This window comes from Meriones unguiculatus, chromosome 9, assembly GCF_030254825.1.
Source record: "Meriones unguiculatus strain TT.TT164.6M chromosome 9, Bangor_MerUng_6.1, whole genome shotgun sequence".
In the NCBI taxonomy this organism is placed as follows: domain Eukaryota; kingdom Metazoa; phylum Chordata; class Mammalia; order Rodentia; family Muridae; genus Meriones; species Meriones unguiculatus.
In genome coordinates, this window is record NC_083357.1 from 117,536,986 (window position 1) to 117,559,580 (window position 22,595).

General features: G+C 54.3%; 1 protein-coding gene across 5 annotated transcripts in view; it reads left to right on the forward strand.

Annotated features, from left to right (window-relative positions):
* Positions 1–22,595, forward strand: part of Farp1 (FERM, ARH/RhoGEF and pleckstrin domain protein 1) — a 197,485-nt gene that overhangs the window by 164,828 nt on the left and 10,062 nt on the right. For 4 of the 5 annotated variants that reach the window (XM_021644638.2, XM_060391648.1, XM_021644657.2 and 1 more), the window contains 4 exons: positions 9,794–9,981; positions 10,849–10,938; positions 11,790–11,923; positions 19,734–19,815. In XM_021644638.2, coding sequence (XP_021500313.1) covers positions 9,794–9,981; positions 10,849–10,938; positions 11,790–11,923; positions 19,734–19,815 — 494 coding nt within the window. The remainder of the gene's footprint in view (positions 1–9,793; positions 9,982–10,848; positions 10,939–11,789; positions 11,924–19,733; positions 19,816–22,595) is intronic. The other variant, XM_060391649.1, reaches the window with a different exon arrangement.

Here is a 22,595-nt window from a genome sequence, read left to right on the forward strand (position 1 = left end):
CCTGTGCCGCCTGACCGTCAGCGAGCCTGTGCTCTGCCCCCGACCTCGGTTTTACGTACACTTGCGAACAGTGACCCACTGGGGACACCCACACCTGGGTGACTTTCAAAGTCCTGGCAGCCTCTGCCTGCCAACCCCCCTCTACACTGTGTGTTCTGTGCCCCTGGCATCCCTGAGCCATTGTCAAAATGAGCAGTGCCTGACTGTCACCCAGGAATTTGGGTCTGGTGGCCAGGGTCCAGCCTGGGCTTCCCCATGCCTCTGTGTGTGCAGACATGACGGCTGTGCCGTGTAGAGTCTGTGAGGATGTGGTGAGAGGTTAGCTGGAGAGCGGGGAACACACCACAAATGAAGTGCTTTTAAAAAATGCCTCCATTTGTATTTTTCAGTCTTTGCTACTTTTTAATCATAGAACAGAATTTTTAGATCCGCAGTAACTACACAATCCTGAAGAGTCGTAAAGCTGGCGCAGCCTTGAGCTGGCAGGTCTCACGAGCCGCCTCCCATGGCTATGTCACAGGCAAGCTGGGCTTGCTCCGGAATGGGGGCTTGGCTTGTGCGCCTCGAGAGTCTGAGCAGGAGCGCTGAGAGCCGAGTCCCGGGGTTCAGAAGGCGGCGTCCAGGCTTCTGCAAGCGCTCTCGCTGCTCCTTGATGAAGGGGATCAGAGCGGCTGGAGAGGGGTTGCAGGTGTTCATCAAGTAGTCTGCTCACACCCGCTCAGGTGACCTGTGTGGAGGGAAGGCCCCAAGCCTCAGGGACGGGGACAGTCTGTCACTGGGTGAGTGAGCTCTGCCCTGTGGACCTAGTTGATTGAGTTTGCTACAGCCACTGTCGTGCGATAGTGCTGCGACCGTCCCCTCAGCCATTGACTTCACCCCTCTTCTTCTGTGATTCCTTGATGCCATGGGACCTTTCCAGCTCCACATTTTAACTTGGGAGACACCTGTCTGCATGTCTAATAAAAATTAGATGTGAAAACCTTCAAGATGAGACAGTAAAAAGCGAGCAGCTGCTCTTCGTGCGGAGTGTGTTGCAGTGTCACATGGTTTTGTACCTTCTGTCTGGTCCTGGAAAGGCGTCAGTTTGCTGCCGAAAGGCTTTGTCAGGTGGGAGGCCAGCAGAGTCAGGTCCGATGTTTTCATTGTGATGAGGGTTTGTTTAAAGGACCTTTCCTTGTTGCTGCTTATATAGAAGCCTGTTCTACAGGAATGAGAGAGTCCTGTTAGCCTTGTAATTGACTGTACAGAATCAGCACGCGTGGCCCTGGAAAGGCACACGTGTTCTTACAGTCGTTTGCTTTTGCCTTTTCCTACTGTTGTGATTTTGTCCAAGCACCTGACCCGTCCTTGTGTGCCCAGGTCTCTGTCACCAGTTCTCACTCGTGCTGTAGTACAGAGGGTTTTCTCCTCATTTGTTTCGTGACAGCCAAACAATTTGATTTCCTCTTCTTAGCTAGTATTTGCGAAGGCGGCAGTCCCAGCAAATCAATAGTGTCTGAAAGAACTGGAGGCCAGTGTGTTTCCAAACCCCAGTTCCTGTCCTGTGAGAGTAGTCACTGTTCTTCTGGGAGCTTCTCTTCCACTCGTGGACATTCCAGAATGTTAGAGAACGCACGTGCCCGAAGTGAGCCAAGTGCCAGGGCTGCCTTGGCGATGCTCTCCCCGCTGTCCTGTGCAAGCTCAGAAAGAGCCAAGGCCCTTCCAGAACCTCCCGTGCTCTGACCGTGGAGCTCTCGGGCCCAAGGCTTCCAAAGCCCATAAAAGCCCCAGTTGCAGATGTACAAAGGACCTACATTTGTGTAAAGTTGAACTAAGGGGAGGGAGGCCGACAGTAGAGCTGGGGATGAAGAAAACGAAGAGGCTAGAGCCAGGCGGCCCGTTGATTTCCAGAGGACATTCTTGAGGCCTTTCAGTCTCTCCACATGGCAGTGAACACGGTGCAGGGCTCAGGACTGAACAGGGAGCGTGGGCCCTTGGGCCCTGTCTGCTCACGACTGCTCTTTAGAATGGTCTCTAAAGGCCAGGGAAGGAGGGCAGCGAAGCACAGAGCTCAGGGCCCCGCACAGCTCTCCAGGGTCCTTCATGTCATGGTGTTCGGGTGGATTTTACGCTGAAATATGTCTGCACCCTTTTGTGGATCCCATGTTGATCCTTGTGACGAGCAAACTAAGCATGAAAAACATGCTTGACGAGCTACAGAGCCTGAGTGAGCGGCTCCAGCCTAGACGAGCATTTAATTAGAGGACATTTGTGGGCCGGATTCTTTCCTCCGTGTGTGAATCTTAGTCAGGAATTTCTCACACATCTCTCTCCCCGCTCATGCTGTTTGGCCTGTCCTTAAAATGTGAGTAATAATGATTTTTTTTTCCCCTGCTCAAGAATATCTTTGAAAATTTAAACCAAGTAATACTTTAAAAAAGAACAAAAAAGGCCCAAAGAACAAAAATGCAGTCAGTCCTCGGTTGCTCTCTGAGGGGAGCGCTGGCCTGCAGTGCCCTAAAGTTAGGAATAAATTCAGATAGGAATCCTTTTTTTCAGTGGTAAAGTGACAGTAACTGGCTGCATTTGTTTTCCTGTCTGGAGCCGCTGACCCTGTTCGTTTAATCACCCACGGTTCTGGTGTCCCGGCGCGGCACACACCGGCCAGCTGCGGCCCTCAGTGGCGGACTGAGGTTAACTTCGACGTTGGCTGACCGTGCTTGTGTCTTGCTCGCTTGGCTTTGCTGAGGCCCTCTCCTCAGTTAGTTTGGAGTCCTCACCCACCCCCATGGAAAGCTGTCTCCTGGCCCTCCCTCCCAGTGTGCAGCCTGCCTCCGAGCCTCCATGCTGCCTTCAGCACATTGCCTGCTCACGCCTGTTGTGTTGCTGAATCCTGCAAGTGCAATCAAGAGCTTTCAGAAGCTTAACCACTGCCTTTAAACCTGAAGTGTGGACTGAGCTCCCCACTGGCCGAACCCAGCACACACAGCGGACAGGCGTGCCTGGCAGCTCCTCTGAGCAGGGCTAACTAAAGTCGTTGACTGTGGTGACACTGAAGAGCTATTTCCTTGTTCTCATTTCCTTCAAACAGGGAAATGAGCTCACCAGAGACCGTGAACACCAGGTACTGTCCATCAAAACCAAGGCCTGGCATTCAGGCCAAACTTAGCACACATTTACCATCAGGTTTTGTCTGGCTTTGCTTCTTTTAACTAAAGAAGCAATAATGAAAAGCATCACAATTCCGTGCTGTGCTGATGTGGAGGCAGCCCAGACCACAGGTCCTCCTGGCCCGGCCGCCTCCAGGTGCACAGGAAGCTGTGTGCCTCTTCCTCTAGTAGCGAGAGAGACTTCTGACTGTGTTTCGTGACAGCAAGGGTGGAAAGTATGTGTTTGCATGTCCACCATCTGTGGCAGGGATGGGACGGGTAGGTCTTTTGGAAAAGGGTCTTCAACAGCAGAAGGCCAGAGGTGAAACCTGTCGTGCAGGAGCTGATTTCTCTCCACAGAAAATGAAATACCTGCCGGAAACTAGGGGAGAGCTTAAAATCTCGAGTGCTCTCAAAGTAGCATAGGCTTCCCTTTGCTCAGGATAGCTAGGCCGAGCCTGGCTCCCAGCATGGCCTGGAGGGGCCTCCCTCCATCCTGTGGTCTCTGGTATTCGGTGGTTGCTTCCTGTGGAAGGCGCTGCTTATATTTGACGAGGGCCCTGGGTCAGGCCAGCTGCTCTGCAGTGACGCTGTATGACAGCTGTTGCCATGGGAACCCTGGCCTGCAGTGGTTGGATGGGGTTTGAAAGGCCAGCAAAGTAAAGTGAGGGCTGGTGGCGGCCTGCAGACGGGGCCTGGTACGCTGCAGCCTCCTGCTGGCACCAGGCCGGCTGGCTAGAGTTCTGAAGGGGGTAAAGATTGCCGAAGGCAGAGCACTCAGGCCACGGCACTTCAGAGTCTGGGATGGGAGTGGGGCACACAGGGTCCAGGGAGGCTTGAGGCATCAAGGCCTTGGGAGGCTGAACCCGGGTGGTCGGCCACCTCTGAAGTAGGGCACGCAGAAGGGTTGCTTGGGAGCGTGTGGCAGAGTCTGACCAGCCTGTCGTTGCTCTGTCTCCTGCAGCTGTGCTCAGCTCTCTCCACCCCTGGTTTCCGCCGCCCTTTGTGAGACGCCAGGCTCTGTCCCCTCTGCCTCGGCGTTACAGAAGAGCACACCTAGCTCTTCATTGCGAGGGTGCTGCTCTGTGCAGAAGCACCCAGAGGGGCAAAGGCTCAGCCCTCGCTCTCACCTCTGCCTGCCCCGGAAGGGGCTGCCTAGCCCAGTGACCGGGCCTCACAAGCCCATGTTTTTTAGCACAGTGCCCTCTGTTCTCTGCGTGCATTTAATCCTCGAGGGAATATGTTGTATTAAAATTTTCTAATGCATTCTCAAGAAGGAAAGGCTGGGGACCTCATTCTCCTTTCTGTCACCTGTTTAATAAATGTAAGAAAGCAGTCTTTCCATCGTTTCACTGTACACAGTGTTTGGTCAGCTCGTACCTATGCAGGAGAAAAAGCTTTGTTTTCAACATCCTGTCTTGATTCTCAGAGCATGGCATCCCTTCTGCCCCTTGCATTGTTGGAGTGCTGTTTGATGTCCTTTCTTTAAAAGAACCCAAAATCTTGCTGAAGTGCCAGTTTGTATCAGGAATGCCCACTTCTTGCAGAGCACAGCTGTCCTGCTCACTCAGTGGCACGTTGGCAGACAAAACAGTTCCTGAGGCACTGGGGGAAGGTGGAGCCCTGGCTTGTGCGGCCTCCTCTTCTCCAGGGGCCTTGCACCTTCCCAGGCTCGCTGTGGGGAGAGGCAGGCCCTGGGGAGAGATCAGGATCTCGGTGAAGGGGGACAGAGCACATCCAGGCTGGCAGTTTATACTGGGAGCTCGTGGCTAACCTGCCAGAGGATGGGCTTTTGTATTCTCCCTGGGAGTGAACCGCTTGCCGGATGTTGGCTTTGTTGGAGGGCGTGTCGGGTGGGCTGTGCAGGAAGCCCCACGCCCACCTGCCTAGCCCTCACCAGCTCCTCGGCAGGTAAGCGGGCTCCTTTCAGTGGGCACCTACAGTGTGCTCCTACAGATGCTGTCTGCTCCACGGCTGCACTGTGGTCCAGCGTGGGGCCTCGCAAGGCATGGCTTCCTGTCCCCGGAGGGCCTCCCCTCTCTGATAACCATGGGTGTGGTGACTCCGCATGGAAGGCCAATCTCGTGGGATGTTTGCATGGAATTACTAACTCGGGCTTTTAACCCTGGTCCTAAAAGGCATCTTCCTGTAAAGAAAGGAACAAACCCCCTGTCCGATGTCATTGTCCCTTCCACCAATGTCTGAAGCTATGCATTTTTTTGCCCTGGTTCGAGGCCTTGTGTTTCTCATCCCAGACAGTGCCGCCAAGTTCAGCAGCCCCTGCCTTCTCTCTGCCCTCTAAGAGCAGCCTTGTGGCCACCCGGCCTGAGTGACATTTCTCTACGTCTGCAAGTCTGGCACCGCTGTGTGCTGTTGCTTTCTCAGTGGTGTGATGTGAAGTGTATGCTTAGCTGCTTGGTGAGCATTTCGTAGAGGACACTGGGTCTGGGAAGCACGGGTAACTTACCCCGCCGTGTAAGGAGGAGACCGTCTCTAATACTGGAAAACTGTGGCTTTTCCAGCTGGGAACCTTGTCACTCCAGTCAGGTGCTGCCAGCAGTCATGGCGTCCGTCGGGCAGGGACCGGGCTTCACCAGCTGAGTGAGTGTGCTGGCGGTCACCTTGGCTGTTAGCCCTCAGAACACAGTCTGTGCTGAGGTTTCCTGACTGTCGTGAGAGGTTTAAAACAAGCACTGGATTCCGTCTTTCCTGCCTGTGTCTCTGGAGCGTACTGTGGGTACACCCATGAAATCTGTACTTTAGAGCCAGGTAACGAGCTAGGATCCTACCAGTCTAGAAATGTGGAGAGGAGTAAGTTTATCTGGGGAATAGTGAAGAGATTTTGAAAGTAGAAATTATCAGCACCATCCATGTTCTCATTTTCAGTAATTAACAAATAACGAGTTTTGTTTTTTTAATTGTCAGATTTTCTACTACTCTTTTACAGGAAAAAAAAAACACACAAAACGTCTATCAAGTTAAAAATTAGACGTTAATCAGCTCATTGACCAATTTACAAAACAGGACAAATCCAGAAGTAATTAAAATGCCATTTTTTATATCCTGAGAAATAGACTGGATTTCTTTCTCTCTTTCCAGAAGTGGGTGAGTTTGTTTCCAGGGCTTTGGCAGAGGCTGAAGAGCCGGGTGAAGGAGGAAGCTTGGGCAGGTCCTCAGGAGAGGCAGGAAGCTGGCTGGCTTCTAGAGCCCTGCTTCCCCAAAGCCGCTTCATCTTCTCTGATGAAGAGCCTGTCCTTAGACCCTGAGCACAGCCTCCTGGGAGCCAGGAGAGAATTACGAGCTCATTCTAAATGAAAACGATGAAGCTATAAAGTCATGCTCTGGGCTGGATGATGGATGGAAATCTTGACTACAGCAGGCTAATTTGAAGTCCCATAATTATTTGTGGGACAATGAAGTGTCCATTTAAGGAGATTTGAAAAGGCAATTGCAGAACTTCCTGACCTTACAGCAGTGTTGGCTGAGCTATTGCTGGTCCCCGAGGCGGACATAGACTCATCCTTCTTCATACAGATTAGCAGAAGAGGAAAGGAAACCATTGGAGCGAGGCAAAGGGAGGAGAGAGCCACTAAGCAAGTGCCTGAGAAAATGCAGGTGACTGTTGAGAGTAGGGCAAGTGTTCTTTTAAAGCCATTCGAAACTTGCAGAGGCTGAGCGAGCAGCTCATCTTTCCCATGATGTTAAATTTCTCCATACCTCCTGCCTTAATGCCCAGGTGCTTCCTCAGAGGGTCTCATGGAATTAGTTACCTATAGCTCCTGGTGGGCAGATTTGTTATCAGAAAAAAGTGGTTAAAAAAAAAAAAAGCCCAGTGTCAGTCCTTCTGCAGAGTGAGGCAGAGGTGGCCGTAGTTCTGTCTCTGCTGCCGCCACCTGCGGCTGTGCCTTCAGAGCAGACGGCAGGCTCACCAAGCTGCGCGTGTTCTCCCCTCCGGAGATGCGGACATAGAGAGCCGGTTCTGGGTAGTTGTACTAACTCTGCAGAGCCTTAAACACACCCTTCGCCCTGCCGGGCTGGACAGCAGTTTGTGCAGAGGCTTGTCAACACTCTGACACCCGCAGTCAGAGGGAGAATGTTGTTGCTCACCAAGCTGCCGAGACCCCCTGGCTGCTCGTGTCAGCATATTTCGCTGATTGCTCGGTGGCGCGCAGTGACGTCATTTGGGTGCTGTGCCACCTGCCAAGTTTCAAAGCCCCGGGTGGTCTGTCCTGATAGGGAGGAGGAACCTTGTCCCCACAGGCCCAGCCTCAGAAACTTGGGCTGTCTCCTTCCTTAGTCTTGCTGATGGATTCTTAGACCAAAGTGTTGGTGTGTGTCCACATCCTGGTGGACAGTTGCACACTGAGCACCCTTCTTTCATGAGTAGACACGAGAGCCTCTTGGAAAAAGAAAATTAACCACTGAATCTCAGTTATCCCTGTGTGCATATTACACCTACAAAATAGACAATCAGACCTGGCTAGGCTGCCTGTGGAGAGGCCCTGGGGTTGACCTCACAGGAGAGCCCCAGAACCCCGTGGGCCGACCTCGTGGGGAGAAGCCCAGAACCCGAGGGCCAACCTGAGCTGTCACCAACGTTACGTGTGCCCTGAGTGACCAGGGCAGGCACGTTTAGCCTTCCGTTATCTTTCTCCAAGGTAGTCCAGAGGGAATTCTTCCAAATCTGGCCACCTCTCCTTTAAAAGGTGTCAGGGGTCCCTTCTCCAGGAACCACTCTGTTGCTCAGGCTTCCAGCCTGCTTGCCCAGCCAAAAGCCAGCATTCCCCGGGGCAGGGGGCGGTGTCCTCCAGCCCGGGCCCTACTGTCACCTGTTGTGTGTGGCTGTCTGAATGTGTGCCCTTACTCTCCTTCTCGCGTGGCAGCTCACTCTCTGTCGCAGGAAACTGCCGGTAACCATCTCCTCGAAGCCCACCCCACCTGATGCTAGCTTTCTAACCACTTTTTTTCCTTGGCTCCAACTCTCTCAGTGAGGTGAATGCTTTTTCTGTGCCACGTCCCTGCAGTCCCAAGGCCCAGCATGCTGTCACTTATAACCGGTCCACCTGGTCTCAGGAGAGCTAACGGTAAGCCCCGTGCTTAGCTAGATGATTAGCAGACAAATCAAAGTGACTCTCAACCTAGCAACTCACAAATGCATGGAATGTTTTAATCTTGACACAAACTGCCAGAATTTTCTCTTTTCTAACTTCTATTTGTAGTGATAACATTTTTCTGTGATTTTTTTTTTAAGAGAATAGTGTAGTGTCTTGAAACAATTGCAATTCCAGTATGTCACTATTTCTATATAACAAGTTTCATTCTTTCCTACTCATTGTATTCAGTTGTGCACTAGTGTCAATAAAATTGACATTTGTGAAGCGACTTCTGGCCTTTTTCTCCGGGATGTGTGGGGTCCTGTGGTGTGTGGGGTGATGGGCCTCCAACTGACACCAGGACTTAAGTGTGAGAATGTTTTTATGTACGGGCTTCCCGGAGCCTTCCCCCACCTTCTAACCCTGTCTTCCGGGGACTGCTGGACTGAGCAGCTGTCTAGCAGGGCAGCCACTTGTTTTCTGGGCGCGATGGCTCTCGCCCCTGTGCTGGCGATGAGCAGCCTGGGTGCAGAGGGGCTGTGGTGATCTCATGATTTGTACCTGCTGGGCTAGAGCCACTGTCCCTACGTTCGCCCCCTCTCGGCTGCTGTGTCTTGTACTTCCAAAACACAGATGCACACCTGAAGGTGGAGAAAACAGGTGTCAGGGCCATGAGGAATCTTCCAGGAAACCACCTCCTCCCTGTCCCAGGAGATTGTAGCGAAGTTCTGGGTGGCCGGGAACAGGCAGGGTGACCGCGGGGCAGGCCCTGGCCTCCCGCCCGCACAGCCGAGTCTGCTCACCCAGCATTCACTTTGCATCTGTAGTAGGTGTGAACACAGCTTACAAGTATGTTTTGAAACTCACGTAGTCTTGATGGGGGAAGCACAGATACTCGCAAACCAAGCCGGCAGAGGCGTCCCCCGTCTGACGTCTCCTGGCCAGCAGTAGTAGGTAACCTGCGTTTTCCTGTGTTTGCTGTGGTGTCCTTTCCAGAAGACTGACTTACAGCCTGTCACTTCTGTCACGAGGGGCACTGTCATAATGGGATCCTCCGGCTTGCACTTTTGAACATTACACATTGCGTGTAATGCTAGTGTTTCTGTCCCATACAGTGGCAGACGTGGAGCGGCGCCAGCAGGTACACGGAGCTCGCTTCTGTCTGTAGAGTGGGTTAGCTGCCTGGCCTGTTAGCGTGACAGTCCCGAGCACGCCACGCTTCCACGCCTGTTAGCCTAGCTTAGTCCTCCTGTCCCTGCGAGTAGCAGCCGTGTCCTCCGGAGCAGTGTGTAGAAGCAGAGGCGGTAGAGATGGAATTAGGGCTGTGCTACGCTTGTTCCCTTACATGTTAGCTGCACAGGGCTCTGTCTGGTTGTTCACTGGTGCCTGGCTGCCGGACAGGCGATGTTGGGGTGTCCTCAGTGAGGCCCTTCGGTGTGGAGGGTGGGAGTTAGGGACCGGAGGGTCAGCCCTGCCCATGTCCTGGAGACTGGCAGAAGGGAGAGTTGGGGAGAGTGCTCCCACCACAGAAGAATTACTTTTTTTCTTTTAAAACTTCTCATCCCCAAACAGGCTCCCTGACTGGTAGCCCTCACCTTTCAGAGCTGTCCATCACCTCGCAGGGAGGAGCTGCCCCAGCCCACGTGACCCTGTCTCCCAACCTGAGCCCTGACACCAAGCAGGCCTCTCCCCTGATGAGCCCACTCCTGAACGAGCAAGCGTGCCCCCGAACGGACGACGAGGAGGACGGCCGGCGAAAGGTGAAGTGAATGGCGCGCTTTAAGTGTGCTGGCTGTCACAGGGCACGTGCTCTGCGATTTCGTAGTCTTGTGTTCGCCACCAGAACCCCTAATTCCCCATCTCCTCACAGCCAGCCAGGCTGCTCACTGTTTGTCCCCTTCTGACAGTCACCTGCTGGCACGCCCTTAAGGCTCATCCACGTCACCCATGCAGTGCATGGCCCACGCCTCTGTCGAGTGGCTGTAGGCCGTGTCATTGTGCAGCGGACCAGCACGTGTGCACACGCCTGCTGAGGCTCCCTTCAGCTCGTTGGCATCTGGTTCTTAGAAAAGTGATCACAGTGGCTAGCCGTGAGGGCTTTTCTGTCACTGCTTAAGGAACGTGCATGCTCCTGGCAGTGGCCCCCGGCAGTGGCCCCCTTTGGGGTCAATCGTCCATGGGGCTCCCGGGCTCTGGGGAACTGAGACACACTGGGATCTCCACATCCCTAGATCCAGCCACTGGCACTGGAGCCGCCAGCCCAAACCAGCTCTGCCAGCTGTGGCCCAGGTCTCAGGATGCTGGCTGCTGGTCCTGTCTCCTTGAAGAGTCTGTAATCTTGCTCAATAAGTTAGAGTCCTCAGCTGGTGTCGATACTTCTATCAGAAGCCATTCTTCCAGCCTCCTCCTCCCCTCCCCTTCCTCCCTTCCCTTCCCCTTGCCTCCCCTCTCTCTATTTCTCTCTTACTAACACACACACACAGAGGAAATAAGCTTATTGAGACTTGATGCCAGCTAACGGAGGGGCGTGGGGTTAGCTCCTAGTAGTGAACCCGTCTCGTGACCGGGGCGTTCTCAGCGTCTCTGCTCAGACGTGATTGCCATGTGTTGTTCTGTGGGTTTTGCAGAGATTCCCAGCCGACAAGGCATACTTCATTGCGAAGGAGGTCTCCACCACTGAGCGGACATACCTGAAGGATCTTGAAGTCATTGCCTCGGTGCGTCAGCTTCCCCACGACTCACACCTCGGCAGCTGCTGCTGGCAAGGCGGGCTGCTACCTGTCAGGCTCCCTGACTTTAGCTGCAGGGATTATAGATCCTGATCCCTGGTTATGGCAATCGGTGTCAATGGGATATTTAATTCTCTTTTTTTAAAAATGTGATTGTGTTTTCTAAGTGCAAAGAAAAGACATCCCTAGAGCAGAGAAAGAAAATTGCACAGTTTGCTGCCTGGGCGCCAGGACTCTCTCGCTTGCGCTTGCTCACCATCAAATGCACCTGCTTCTGTTTGCTCCGGGGAGGCCTCGGGTTATTTTGGTAGTGAGTTGTTCATGGTGGGAAAAGGCCACTGACTGCCTTTGACAGCTGTCTTCAGGCCTGTCCAGTCTGAGAATCGAAGCAGGGGGCCCCAGGAGCCTTGACCAGGGACCCCCAAGCTGTTGGGATCAGGTTTGCGTTTGGTGCCCACAAACACCGGGACACAGTTCCTCCTCATGTCAGTAACACGTGGCTGAGCACAGGCTGTGCCATCTTGGTGCTCAGCACCTTAATGAGGATAAGAAAGGAGAGCTCCTGAAGGGTAGACCAGGACCCTGAACTCACAGTCCCCAGTTGAGGGGCCTGCGTGGGGCCTGGCTTCAAGTAGTTGCTCATTGAAGATGTTAGCCCAGGCTTGAGCAAGCCACGGGGAACCATTTGAGAGAGCAATCATAAGGCGCTAGAGTGAGGAGGGGAGCGGCAAGGCCTGCCGCCATGCAGCCTGAAGTGCCAGAATCCCACGGAAAGTTGGTGGCCGCCCGCTACGCATGTGGTCGCCGTCACACCTCTAAGCCGTCTCTCTTTACTCCAGTGGTTTCAGAGCATGGTCAGCAAAGAGGACTCCATGCCCGACGCTTTGAAAAGCCTCATTTTCCCGAATTTTGAACCTTTGCACAAGTTTCACACCAATTTTCTCAAGGAAATTGAGCAACGCCTGGCCCTGTGGTGAGTACAGTCCAGTCTGAAATCTGCTTCCCGTGTGCCGCGCCCTGCTTCACCCTCCCTGTGCTGTCTCGCTCTGTCCTACGAGCGACAGAGAACACGTCTGAGGCAAAGCCATCCTTAAAAGGTCTTATCCTCACCTTTGATTAAAGACTCTTCAAGTGCGTTTTTCTTAGGCTTCTTAGCTATTTTAGCGTAGAGACCCTAGCTGCTGTGGGAGCAGGGCGGGTTTGCGAGGTGGCGTTTCACTGTTGCTTTAGCTACGTCGGAAGCTGCACACGTTGATGTGGGCACAGACATAGGCAACGCTGTGCTGCATTTAACAGGGCTCAAGCAGTCCTTGCACATACAGCGCGCAGTTTTATCAGGATGTGCGTGTTTTATCACCACTGTGCACATGCTATCTGTGGGTACGCACACTGTGCTGTGCAGTTCACAGACAACTTTCTGGAGTTGGGTCTCTGCTTTTGCCTTCATGTGGGTTCTGAGAAAGCACTGGGTCGTCAAGCCTCCGTGGAAAGGCTTTTACCCCGCCTACCGGCCCAGGATATAATCTTTTCAATCTTTGTTGTATTTGTTTGCGTGTGCGCTCAGGCACGTGTCTCCTTGAGTGTATGTGCATGTTTGTGTCAGGCGTGCTCACCTGTGCACACGTGGGGCCAGAGGCTGCTGTGGGCCCTGGAGCTGGGAGTGACGCAGTCAGCACTGAGGCAGTCTCTACCTCACCTCGGTACTGCTTCCTGTGAGGGCAGCTGCGGAGCTAGAGGTGGTAGTGGCTCAGTCAGATGGAGGCTGGAGGATTGCTGCCAGGCTGAGGCTCACAAAGTGACTGGAAGACTAAGGGGACCCTGGCTTCAAACACACAACTGCTTTTCTGGACCCGTGGGCCACTCCTGTGAGCAGGCTGACAGAGCTGAGCCACAGGAGTGACTGGAGCCCAGCAGCCGCTCAGGCTCACTCCAGCAGAGGGCACCTGTCCTTTCCAGACATAGTTGTGAGTGTACCTTAGAACGGGCACCATTGCTGCCTGCCTCCTACCCAGGGCAACGCCGGGAGGCTGCCTGAACCTCGAAGGCTCTGAGCTCTGGAAATCTTTTCTCCGGTGCCGTGTGGGAGCATCAAGAAGCTAAGGAGTGTGCTCAGTGACCATGTGTGCCAGGCTTTGCTCACAGATGGTACTGAGCCAAGGGTCTGCAGAGGAGGGTGCTGGGGGCGCTCAGAACCCTGCCAGCCTGGCTTTGGAGGACTTGTGAGATAATGTGCCTACATAAACCAGGCGGCCATAGGCTGAACACAGTCAGCGGGAAGAGCGGGTCAGGACAGTCAGATTCATTGAGGGGGGAACTTGCAGACAGGCAGGCAGGCAGGCAGAATGCTGTTTAGGGAGAGGTTTCCACATTGTAACATGGGGAGCACTGTTGAAACAGTTAAGAAACAAAGTCAGTCCCAGGAGAGTGGCTGTGCTGTGAAGCACCTTGCTAGGGAGAAGACGCCCTGAGTCCAGGCCCCAGCGATGCTTGACAGTCACAGCAGAACCTTGGACCTTCAGCTGTCCGAGGCTGAGTGGAGCTCCGTCATCTGTCAACCGTGGGGTGATCTGGGGACTGTTCCCTGCGTGAGGAGATGGAGTGTTTGTAATGGGCTCCGTGGGCTGGGCCCACACGGGAGAAAAGCTGGCGTTTCGGATGTTAGCTTAGGTGTGTAGGTGTGGGTTCCTGTATGGAGGTCTCAGGCACTGGTTCTTGCCTCCATCTTGTTGTGGTGGGTTCTCATTTCTTCGTACTCCAGGCTCCCACGCTTCTGGGTGACTCTGTGCCTCCTCCTGTAGGTGTGCCAGAATTGACAGGTGTAGGCAGCCATGTCTAGCTTTTTTTTTTTTTTTTGAACATGGGTCCCAGGAATTAAACTTGGGTCTTCAGGAGGTTTGGCGGTACTGTCCTTTCCCACCGAGCCATCTCCTGGGCCCAAGCTAAGCTTTCTAAAAAGTTAGCAGAATTTGCAATATTCTGAGATTTGCTGGTAGTTTCCTTTGCAGGCCTCAGCCTTTCCCCTTTAGTTGAGCTGTGTGTGTGTGTGTGTGTGTGTGTGTGTGTGTCTGTGTGGACCAAAATGAAGAAATCAATGGTTTCATGTCGCTGGTGTCAAACTCTAGGTTTTTTTCTGGCTGTTTTCTGGTTTGGGGGTTTGGTTTTGATTTGGTTTGGTTTTGTTTTTTCCTGGAACTTGCTCTGTAGGTCCGGCTAGCCTGGCCTGAAACTCAGAGATCCCCCTGCCTCTGCCTCCAGAGAGCTGGGATTTAATATGTGCCGCCAGGCCTGGCCCATTGCTGCTTTCAGTTACTCCTGCTAAAAGAGAGAGAGTGAAAGTTTTCGGCATCAGCAGTTCCCCAGACTCCTTGGTACATGCATGGCGAGCTTACAGTTCCCCCTGGCAGGCCACAGGAGGCCACAGCAGGTACTCTGTAGCAGGGGCAGCCCCCGGGCAGGCCTCAGGCAGGAAGATGTCAGGAATGCCTGAGCCACCCTCAATTTGAGAAGTCTCTTGTCCCTCTCAGAATGCCCCAATGTGCCATGCAAGCACAGCTGACAGGAGGGAGGCCCAGGGCCTGCTTCAGGCTGCCAAAGCTGGCCTGCACCATCAGGTGGCTTCTGAAAAGCCGATGAAATGCTTTTTCTTCTTTTGAAAGCACAGGACCGTGTCCTCAGCTGTTCCTGCTCTCAGAGGAAGCCGCTCAGATCAGCCTTGGCAGGGCGGGGGTTGGGGGGAGAGGGGCAGGGGGGCAGCCCCGACTTTGACATTTCATGTCTGAGATGACTTGGGGCAGATCACCCCATGGCAGGTCCGCCCACCTTTGGGTTGGTCCAGAGGGCGATCTGCACGAGTGTGGGCCGCTGCACCGGGAAATCCTGCGATACCTTTGTCACTATTCCACAACCGTGGGGCCCTGGGCCAGATGAGGAAAGGAGGAAAGTCCCAGCGTGTGTCCTGCCGTGTCTGGGCACTGGCTCCCCTAGCTGGCTGAGCTATCGCTGTCCTGAATACACACCCTCACCTTCACAAAGCCTCCAAGTAGGGGCTAGCCCATCAGCTGTGCTCCAGGCCTGGATGGGTTACACCGAAAGTCCGCCCTGGGTTTATGTGAGGTCCTGCTCGGGCCTAGAGCAGAACTCAGCGAGGCCGGTCAGATGAGGTCGGGTGCTGTGGCTCTGGGGTGTAGCTTTACTTCTCGTTCCTGGAGGCCCCCTCCCCTTTGTCCGCCTGCTTGGCTGGGGTGGAGCCTTAGTTGTTGGAGCAAGCAGACCGCCCACACCTCACTAGGTGTCCCTGGAGAGAGCGTGGCCAGTGTCCCAGCCGCTGCACTGTCCCCAGTGACAGCCCTCACATTCAGCTTGATTTCTTTCTCTGGCTTGAGGTTGGATGTGAGGCCTGCCTGGGGCAGCTGTAGGAAGGAGGCCCTTTGGCTTGTCCTGGGCTGGCAAGGCTGCATTGCTGTGCCCTCTGCAGACCCACACCCATACCCACGCTCTCGAGTGCACAGATGTTCCTAAGTCCAGAGCAGCCACTTGCTCCTCTCTCCCTTTCCCAGGAGAAGCAAATGTCCCCTCTGGTCCATGTTGAGTGGTTTAGCTGCATCTGAACACCATGTCCAGCCCTGTGCACACTTGGACACGTGTGCTCACATACACCCGTCCCTCTCTGCCCTGACCCCCTGCAGGAGCCATCCTGACGGGGTGTCTGGGAGCCATTGTCTGACTCCTGAAGAGTCTAATGTGTGTGTTTGTCAGTACCCAAGGAGGAGCGAGGTAACTGAGGACCAAAAGGACAAACAAAGGAAGACACTCGTGGGTGTGGGGGGTCTCACCGCCCCCGGCTTGTGAGTCACCTAAATTGTGCATCAGACTCAGCAGCTCATCGTCTCTGGCCACGTGTCATGCGTGGAAACGGCTGCTGTTGTGGAAAACAGAGAGAACCCTCCCTTCACAGCTGGTCCTGTGAACACCACGACTTTACTTGACTCTTTAGAAACTACTTGAAAAACGTGGGTGTGCGTATGCACGCGTCGCACGCATGGATAGGGTCAGGGGCCAAGGCAGGGTTGGGTCCCAGACACTCGGTGGCCATCTCGGCACCAGCAGTCTGGGGAGCCTGTCCCAGGACAGGCAGGACTGTGACGGCACACTGAAAGGCCGAGTGTGCCAGGAGGCCATGTCGCTAATGATAGAAGCTGCTTTCAGCATGTCTCAAAGCTGCAGGCCTGAGGTCTGGACGTAGGGGACCTGGCAAGTGCTACCAGTCGACACCTTTAAGCTCAGTCACACTGAGGTGCGGCTGTGACGTCACCAACTCCAAATTTTTCCAGTCAGTCTCTAAATTGAGCTGGCAGCTCTGGGTGACACCGGCTCTTGTTAATAAAGTTTTATCAGCGCACGGTGCTGTGCTCATTCTTTCTTCACTGTGATGCCCGCGAGCAGTTCAGAGTTGAAGCACTGAGACAGAACCGGACAGCTGCTCGGCCTAAACCCTCCGGGCTTTCACACCAAACCACAGGTCTGAGGGCTGGAGACATGGCACAGTGGCTGAGAGCACTGGCTGCCCCTACGGAGGGCCCGGGTTCAGTTCCCGGCACCCGCTTAGCATTGCACACACGTGTACACACACACACTCTCCCTGAAACACGGTAAGAGGTGGCCATGGTTGCTGTGTGTCCCTTGGCTCTGTCCCCAGAACCCTGTCTGACGGTGACCCCCATACCCACCCTGACAGATACCTGTCATACATGGCTAGGCTAGTGTGACTGAGGAACTTACTTCACTTTAAGCCAAAGTAATCTTGAATGGCCATTTGTGGGGGCCGTAGTGGAGAGCGTGGTTGTCAAGGCTACGGAGGGTAGGACTCGGTGGGGGTGTCCATTGCAGTAGCCTGGCCACACAAGTCTTCCCGGTGTGTGAGACAATCACCGAAAGAAAACTCAAGGACGGTTCTCAGCCCCCCTCGCTGGGGCAGGGCAGGCTCTCTGAAAAAGCGTCTTCCCCGGTTCTGAACTCAAATGCTTCCGGAAGAGGCTTACAGCATAGTGCTTAAACACAGAAAAGCACGTTGGAGGCAGTGCAGTGTGTCTGTCTGCAAACTAGTCAAGAACTGGAGGAGAGTTAAGCCGTGTTTGTGGCCTAAGGTGAGGGGATGCATTTGAAATGATCCGTTTTGGTTTGGTTTGAATTTGTCTGTCCTGAAACTCCCTCTGCGGACCAGGCTAGCCTTAAACTCAAAAAGCACTCCCGACTCCGCCTCCAGAGTGCTAGGGTTAAAGGCATGCCCCTCCTTGCTGGGCTCACTAGCTTTCTGGAATAGCTTCCCTCCTTACCCCACAGACGACCTGTCTCTACCCAACTTGTTCACCTGGAACTCGCTCATTACGTAGGTGAACAGTCACTCCTGGTGTGCAGGAAGAGTCACAGAAACTTGGGGAATGGCAAAGCTGAGCCGTGGCCTTGGCTCTAGGCCTCTTTTCTGGATAGTGGAGAGCATCCAGACGCTGGCTTCTGGCCCAGACCGCACGCTCGGCCCTTGTGCTTTAATAAGGAGGCAGCCTTCCTTTTGTCCGAAGGAGAAGGCGAGGGCAAAGGAGGAGGCGGGGGCTGGAGTCAGCATGCTTAGATTGGTGCCGGGCTGTGCCCCCCGGAGGGAGTCCCTCCCTGCTCTCACTGGCAAGGGGGCTCCGAGCTGCTCCTCACAGCTAGTCCTGTGTTCTACAGCTGCAGAACTGGGGGTGTCGTTACTGACAGGTGGCCTGCGTGCTGCAAAGGGATTTGTACTGAAGCTCGGTTGGGATTTGAGCAGGAGCGCCACGGGCGGCCTATCTGACGGGCTTTGGCGGTCAGCTTCTGCGGTGTCTGTCTGTCTGTCCCCCGAGGGCTGCTGAGTGAGCATACAGCCCAGGGAGCCCTGCTGTGAGGTGGACTCACCTGCTGGTGAGTGCTTGCTCTCCTGCCATTTTCTTCCTCCTCCTTCCTGGTCACATGACTGACCAGCTCACAGGGTGAAGGAAGTGTTCCTTCAGGACCAGAAAGCCCCCAGAATGCACGGTGTTTGTCCCCATGTGCAAGCATGCCAGGTCCTTTGCCAAGGTCATACGCACTTGCTCCTGAAGTAAAGTAATTGCACTGTGAGGGGCAGTTTTCCTAAGTGAAGCTGTCAAGTGGATTTCCTGCTCTGTCCCGGTGTGGTAATTATCTGGACAACAGACCCATGGCACTGTCTTCCCAACAAGGACCTTTTCTCGTGGGTTCACACCCGGGGGATGTCCGGACACAGTGTAATTATGTTTTCATGTTCTCAGTGCTGAGCCCTGTAGCTGTTGGAGTGAGGTAAACACCGTAGATTTGTAGACTTGGAGGCAGGGGCATGGGCACACGAGTCCCACCCGGGCCAGCATGTGTCTCCTGTCCCATGGGCTTTGTCCTGTGTTCGGACCCTCAGCTTGGGGCTTTGATCTGGGAGGGCTGGGTAGGCAGGTCTGCTGTGCTGGTCGGAGACGCTAGGTGCCTGATGTCACCCAGAGCTGATGACATGTAAATTTGGGGTTATCAGTAGCTCCATGCTGACTGGGGACTGCTCACTAGTTCCCACCCGGTGTTCTCTGCACAGTAAGAATCCAGATGTGCGCACATGTGTGTCTTATCCGCAGGCATGGGTACTGTGTGGGCACATGCCTGTAATCCTAAACTTGGGAAGCTGAGGCAGAAGGATCCCCACAAGGCTACGGAAATAACTACGTTGTATTCTTTGGACTAAGTAGACCTTTTTGGTACATGTGCCATCAGGAGGCACGCCTGCCTGTACGCTCTGGGCCATCTGTGTAGATTCCAGGTTTTCTCTGTCGGATGTGGGCCTTGCCGCTGGTTGGCTGGGTGTACGCCGTTTTGTCAAATGTCTGAGCATGTGGCTTAGCAGAGGGTCTTCCTTTGCTGGGCTGTCTTCTGGGGTCCGGTACAGGGGAGTAGGGGAGGAAGGAGCTTTCCTGCTCCGGTGACAGCCTTATGTTGAAGGAGGCCCTGGGGAGGGGGGAGCAGCTGTGCCTCTAAATGGCAAAGGCTTTCTCTGTGTCCGCCGAGCCCCGAGTTAGGCCTGCCTGCTGAGGCTCAGAGCTGTGCGGCCCCGGCCCTGCAGCGAGTGCACCACCCTCTGCCGCCTGTACGGGAGGGAGGCCACACCGCCTTCCCCATGGCTGCCAACCATCCTGCCCTCTCTGCCCCCACCCCCAGGAACAGCTCTCCTGACTGATATCTGTCACCCGGGTCCTTCCCAAGGGTGTTACGGGAGCTCAGTGCTTTTGCAGAAGGGCTCTCGAGAACAGGAGCCGATTTGGGGGTGCTCACACTCGATGCTTGTGTCTCCTCGTGTCAAGGAGAGAATCAGTTCACAAGCCAGTTGTTGTAAGTGACCTCTATGGTGACACCATGGTCTATGGCAACAGGTCTCAACCCACGCATGGAAGGAAAACAATTCCAGCCAAGGCTCTCCAACACCAAGGGGAGTGCCTTTGTCTTTTTGGGTTCTGAGACAGGTTCTTGCTATGTCTGCAGCTCAGGCTGGCCTCGAGTTGATGACTCTCCTGCGGCTCCCTCCCCCCCCCTCCCCGCCCCGAGTGCTGGGATCTTTGCTGAACCAGAGCAAAGAAGGCTTCAGCACTTCATGTCTTTGCTCCCAAGGAAAGTAGGCGGGGACCGTCGGCGAGAAGGCAGCTGCGGGATGAGAAAGGAAGGCATCAGAGTGGGCATCACTAACGCTGGCGTTTCTGCTTCTCCTGCCCTAGGGAAGGCCGCTCAAATGCCCACGTCAGAGCAGACCACCAAAGAATTGGGGATGTCATGCTGAGGAACATTCAGGGCATGAAGGTGCGTGGGCTGGGGGGGGTTGGGGTACAGTACCCCTTCCACAGCGTGCGCAGCCAGGCCTGTGGCCCTCTGCAGAGTGTCGGGACATGTTCACCTTCCTAAGGACCGTTCCTGGAGAAAGCAAGAGCTTTCTGGATCCAAAGCTCTGCGCTGTAGATGAGCAGCAGGTGTTTAAACGGGGAGTTACTCACGACCCACAGACCGCGTAGGCAAACTGTGTGACCGTCTCCTCACTCAGTCGTTTGGGCTTCCTTGGGGCATGACAAAATCTTAGATGCCAATCATCCAGGCATTCCAAGAGGTTCCTTGTCTGTAAACCTGTCAGAGGCAAACCTGTTTTTAAACGGCCATATCTAAAGTGAAAGAGCACCTAAGAGAGCTAAGGAGTCCGACCCCAGTCCTCCCCTACGAAACCTTGAGCTTCCAGCTTGCTGACGGGGACACAGTCAGCCTGTGCTTGAGACGGCTTTGGCTCACACAGCTGATTTGCTGGACGCATCCATGCTTGCATTTAAGAAGGGTTAAATCTCAGTGGGGCACGGCCGTAACCTCAGTTCCTGAAAACTGCCCTGGACGAGGAAAGTCGGCAGCCAGGCATACGCCGCTGATGGTGCGCCCAGCCGCTGGTCCAAGCAGCCTCTGGTCCAAGCAGCTGTTCTTCCGGTAGCGAAGAGCCTGCCAAGTGCTGCAGGGTGTGGCTTTACCCCCACTGTCTATCTGGTCGGGTCACAGGTCAGGATGAGGAGTACCCAGGACAGCTCTTACCAGCTTCCCGCTGAGTGTGTGCTGTGTTTTTTAAGAAATGGTTTATGGTTTTGGGGGTTTTTTTTGTTTGTTTTTTTCAAGACAGGTTTTCTCTGTATAGCCTTGGGTGTCCTGGGCTCACTTTGTAGACCAGGGTGGCCTTAAGCTCACAGAGATCCACCTGCCTTTGCCTCCCCGAGTTCTGGGATTACAGGCATTTATTTAAGTTGGGTGCAATGGCACACACCTATAAACAACCAAAAAATTTTATTTATTTATTTTATGTATGAGAGCTCTATCTGCATGTATACCTGCTTGCCAGAAGAGGCCATCAGATCGCAGTGTAGATGGTCATGAGCCACCATGTGGGTGCTGGGAATTGAACTCAGGACCTCTGGAAGAGCAGCCGGTGCTCTGTACTGGTGTGCATACTTGTGTGTGTTGCTGGGAAGTTGAACCTAAGGCCTCATGCATGTGACACAGGCAGTCCACTCTCAGCCAGGCCTCCGCCCTCCTCAGCTTCCTAACAAAGATGAGGATGGAGCTTTCTGGCTCCTTACCGCATCCACGCACAGCGGCTGAGGGTGGGGCAGAGTCAGAGAGAAGCTGTGGAAGACTGTGGACCTCGGTACAAGTCAAGAACACAAGAACAGCCTGGCAGTTGACAGCCGAGGCCTAGCACCTTGGAGGTGTGGGGTCCAGCAGCAGCTATCTCTGAGTCTTTTTAAATATGTTTGGGTTTCTGGTGCAGTTTTCATCGGAGTTTCTAGTGTTCACGCTCGTCCAACACTCACAGCCTCCACTGTTCTAGTGTTTTTTGTTGCTGTAACTAATACAGCTAAGGTTGATGAGCCAGGTTTTCACTGTCACCACCGTCTGAGCCTCTGGTCTGTCCTGGGCCGCACTCCGGGTACTGGACACTCTGAGCGTGGAGACACGTGCCCACCATGAGTGTCCTACAGAATCACTTTCCCTGGAGCTGGGCCTGTGCACTGTCCTGTGATCCCGGCTGCTCCTAGGCTGAGGCAGGAAGACCTCAAGCTCAAGACCAGCCAGGCTGTGACAGCACAACCCTGCCTGAGGCCCCCGTGCCTCACACCTCCTCATTCCTGCACAGATCTCTCTCCATCTTCACAGTTTTATCTTCCCAGAATTCCCTGTGGTTGGAGGCACTGCTCTGGCCTGTTCCGGCTGCCCTCTTGGCTTCCCTTCCTTCCAGTTGATGTTAATGCCATGGACTTCCTCCTATGATGCCTCTGCTCATGCCACAGACATTTTCTTAGCCCATTCTGGTTTTCTGAAAAACAAACCCAGTTCCCTTTGATTGGGATCCTAGCTGTAGGAACTGCCCCTCCCCCACACCCAGTGACATCTCCTTGGATTGCTGTCCCCAGCCACCTGTGGCCTTCTCATGCCTGACTGCCAAGTACCCCCCCACACACTTCCACTGGGCACTTGGAGCTGCTGTTCTGCTTCCTCCATTACCCACTGTGGGAGACTAAAAATACACCTTCTGTGACGAACCCTTCTCCTTGCTCTGCAGGCTGGCAGGCTGTGCCGGGCCGGCCTCCTCAGCTTTCCTCCTGTTCTGCAGGCTGGCAGGCTGCTGCCTCCTCGGCTTCCATGGTTTAAGCGCTGAGCTAACCACAGGGTACAAACAGGCGCTGTCTAAGCAAACTAAAAATAGCTTGGGGAGGGCAGGGGCAGCCGTTTCAAGGGGCGAGTTGAGTTGCAGTTTTTGTTCGTTCGCTTTGTTTTATTGTGGCTTTTATTGTTGGCATTAAAGCATTTTTTATGAAGTGTGGAGGAAAGCAGAGGAGGATTCCAGAACTGCAGCAGCCTGGGTTGGCAGTGACGCCTGCTGTATCCTTCCTGCCCTGCCCCCAGATGACATCTGTCACGTGTCCCTCACTGTGTGCCCCCTTATTGGTAACAGGCCGGGCGCCCCCCACACAGGGCCAGCGGCCCGTGCTCTTTCTCCACACATGGTCTCCAGCTACGCCAGGAACTCACTCCCCAAATCAGAGCAGATCTCC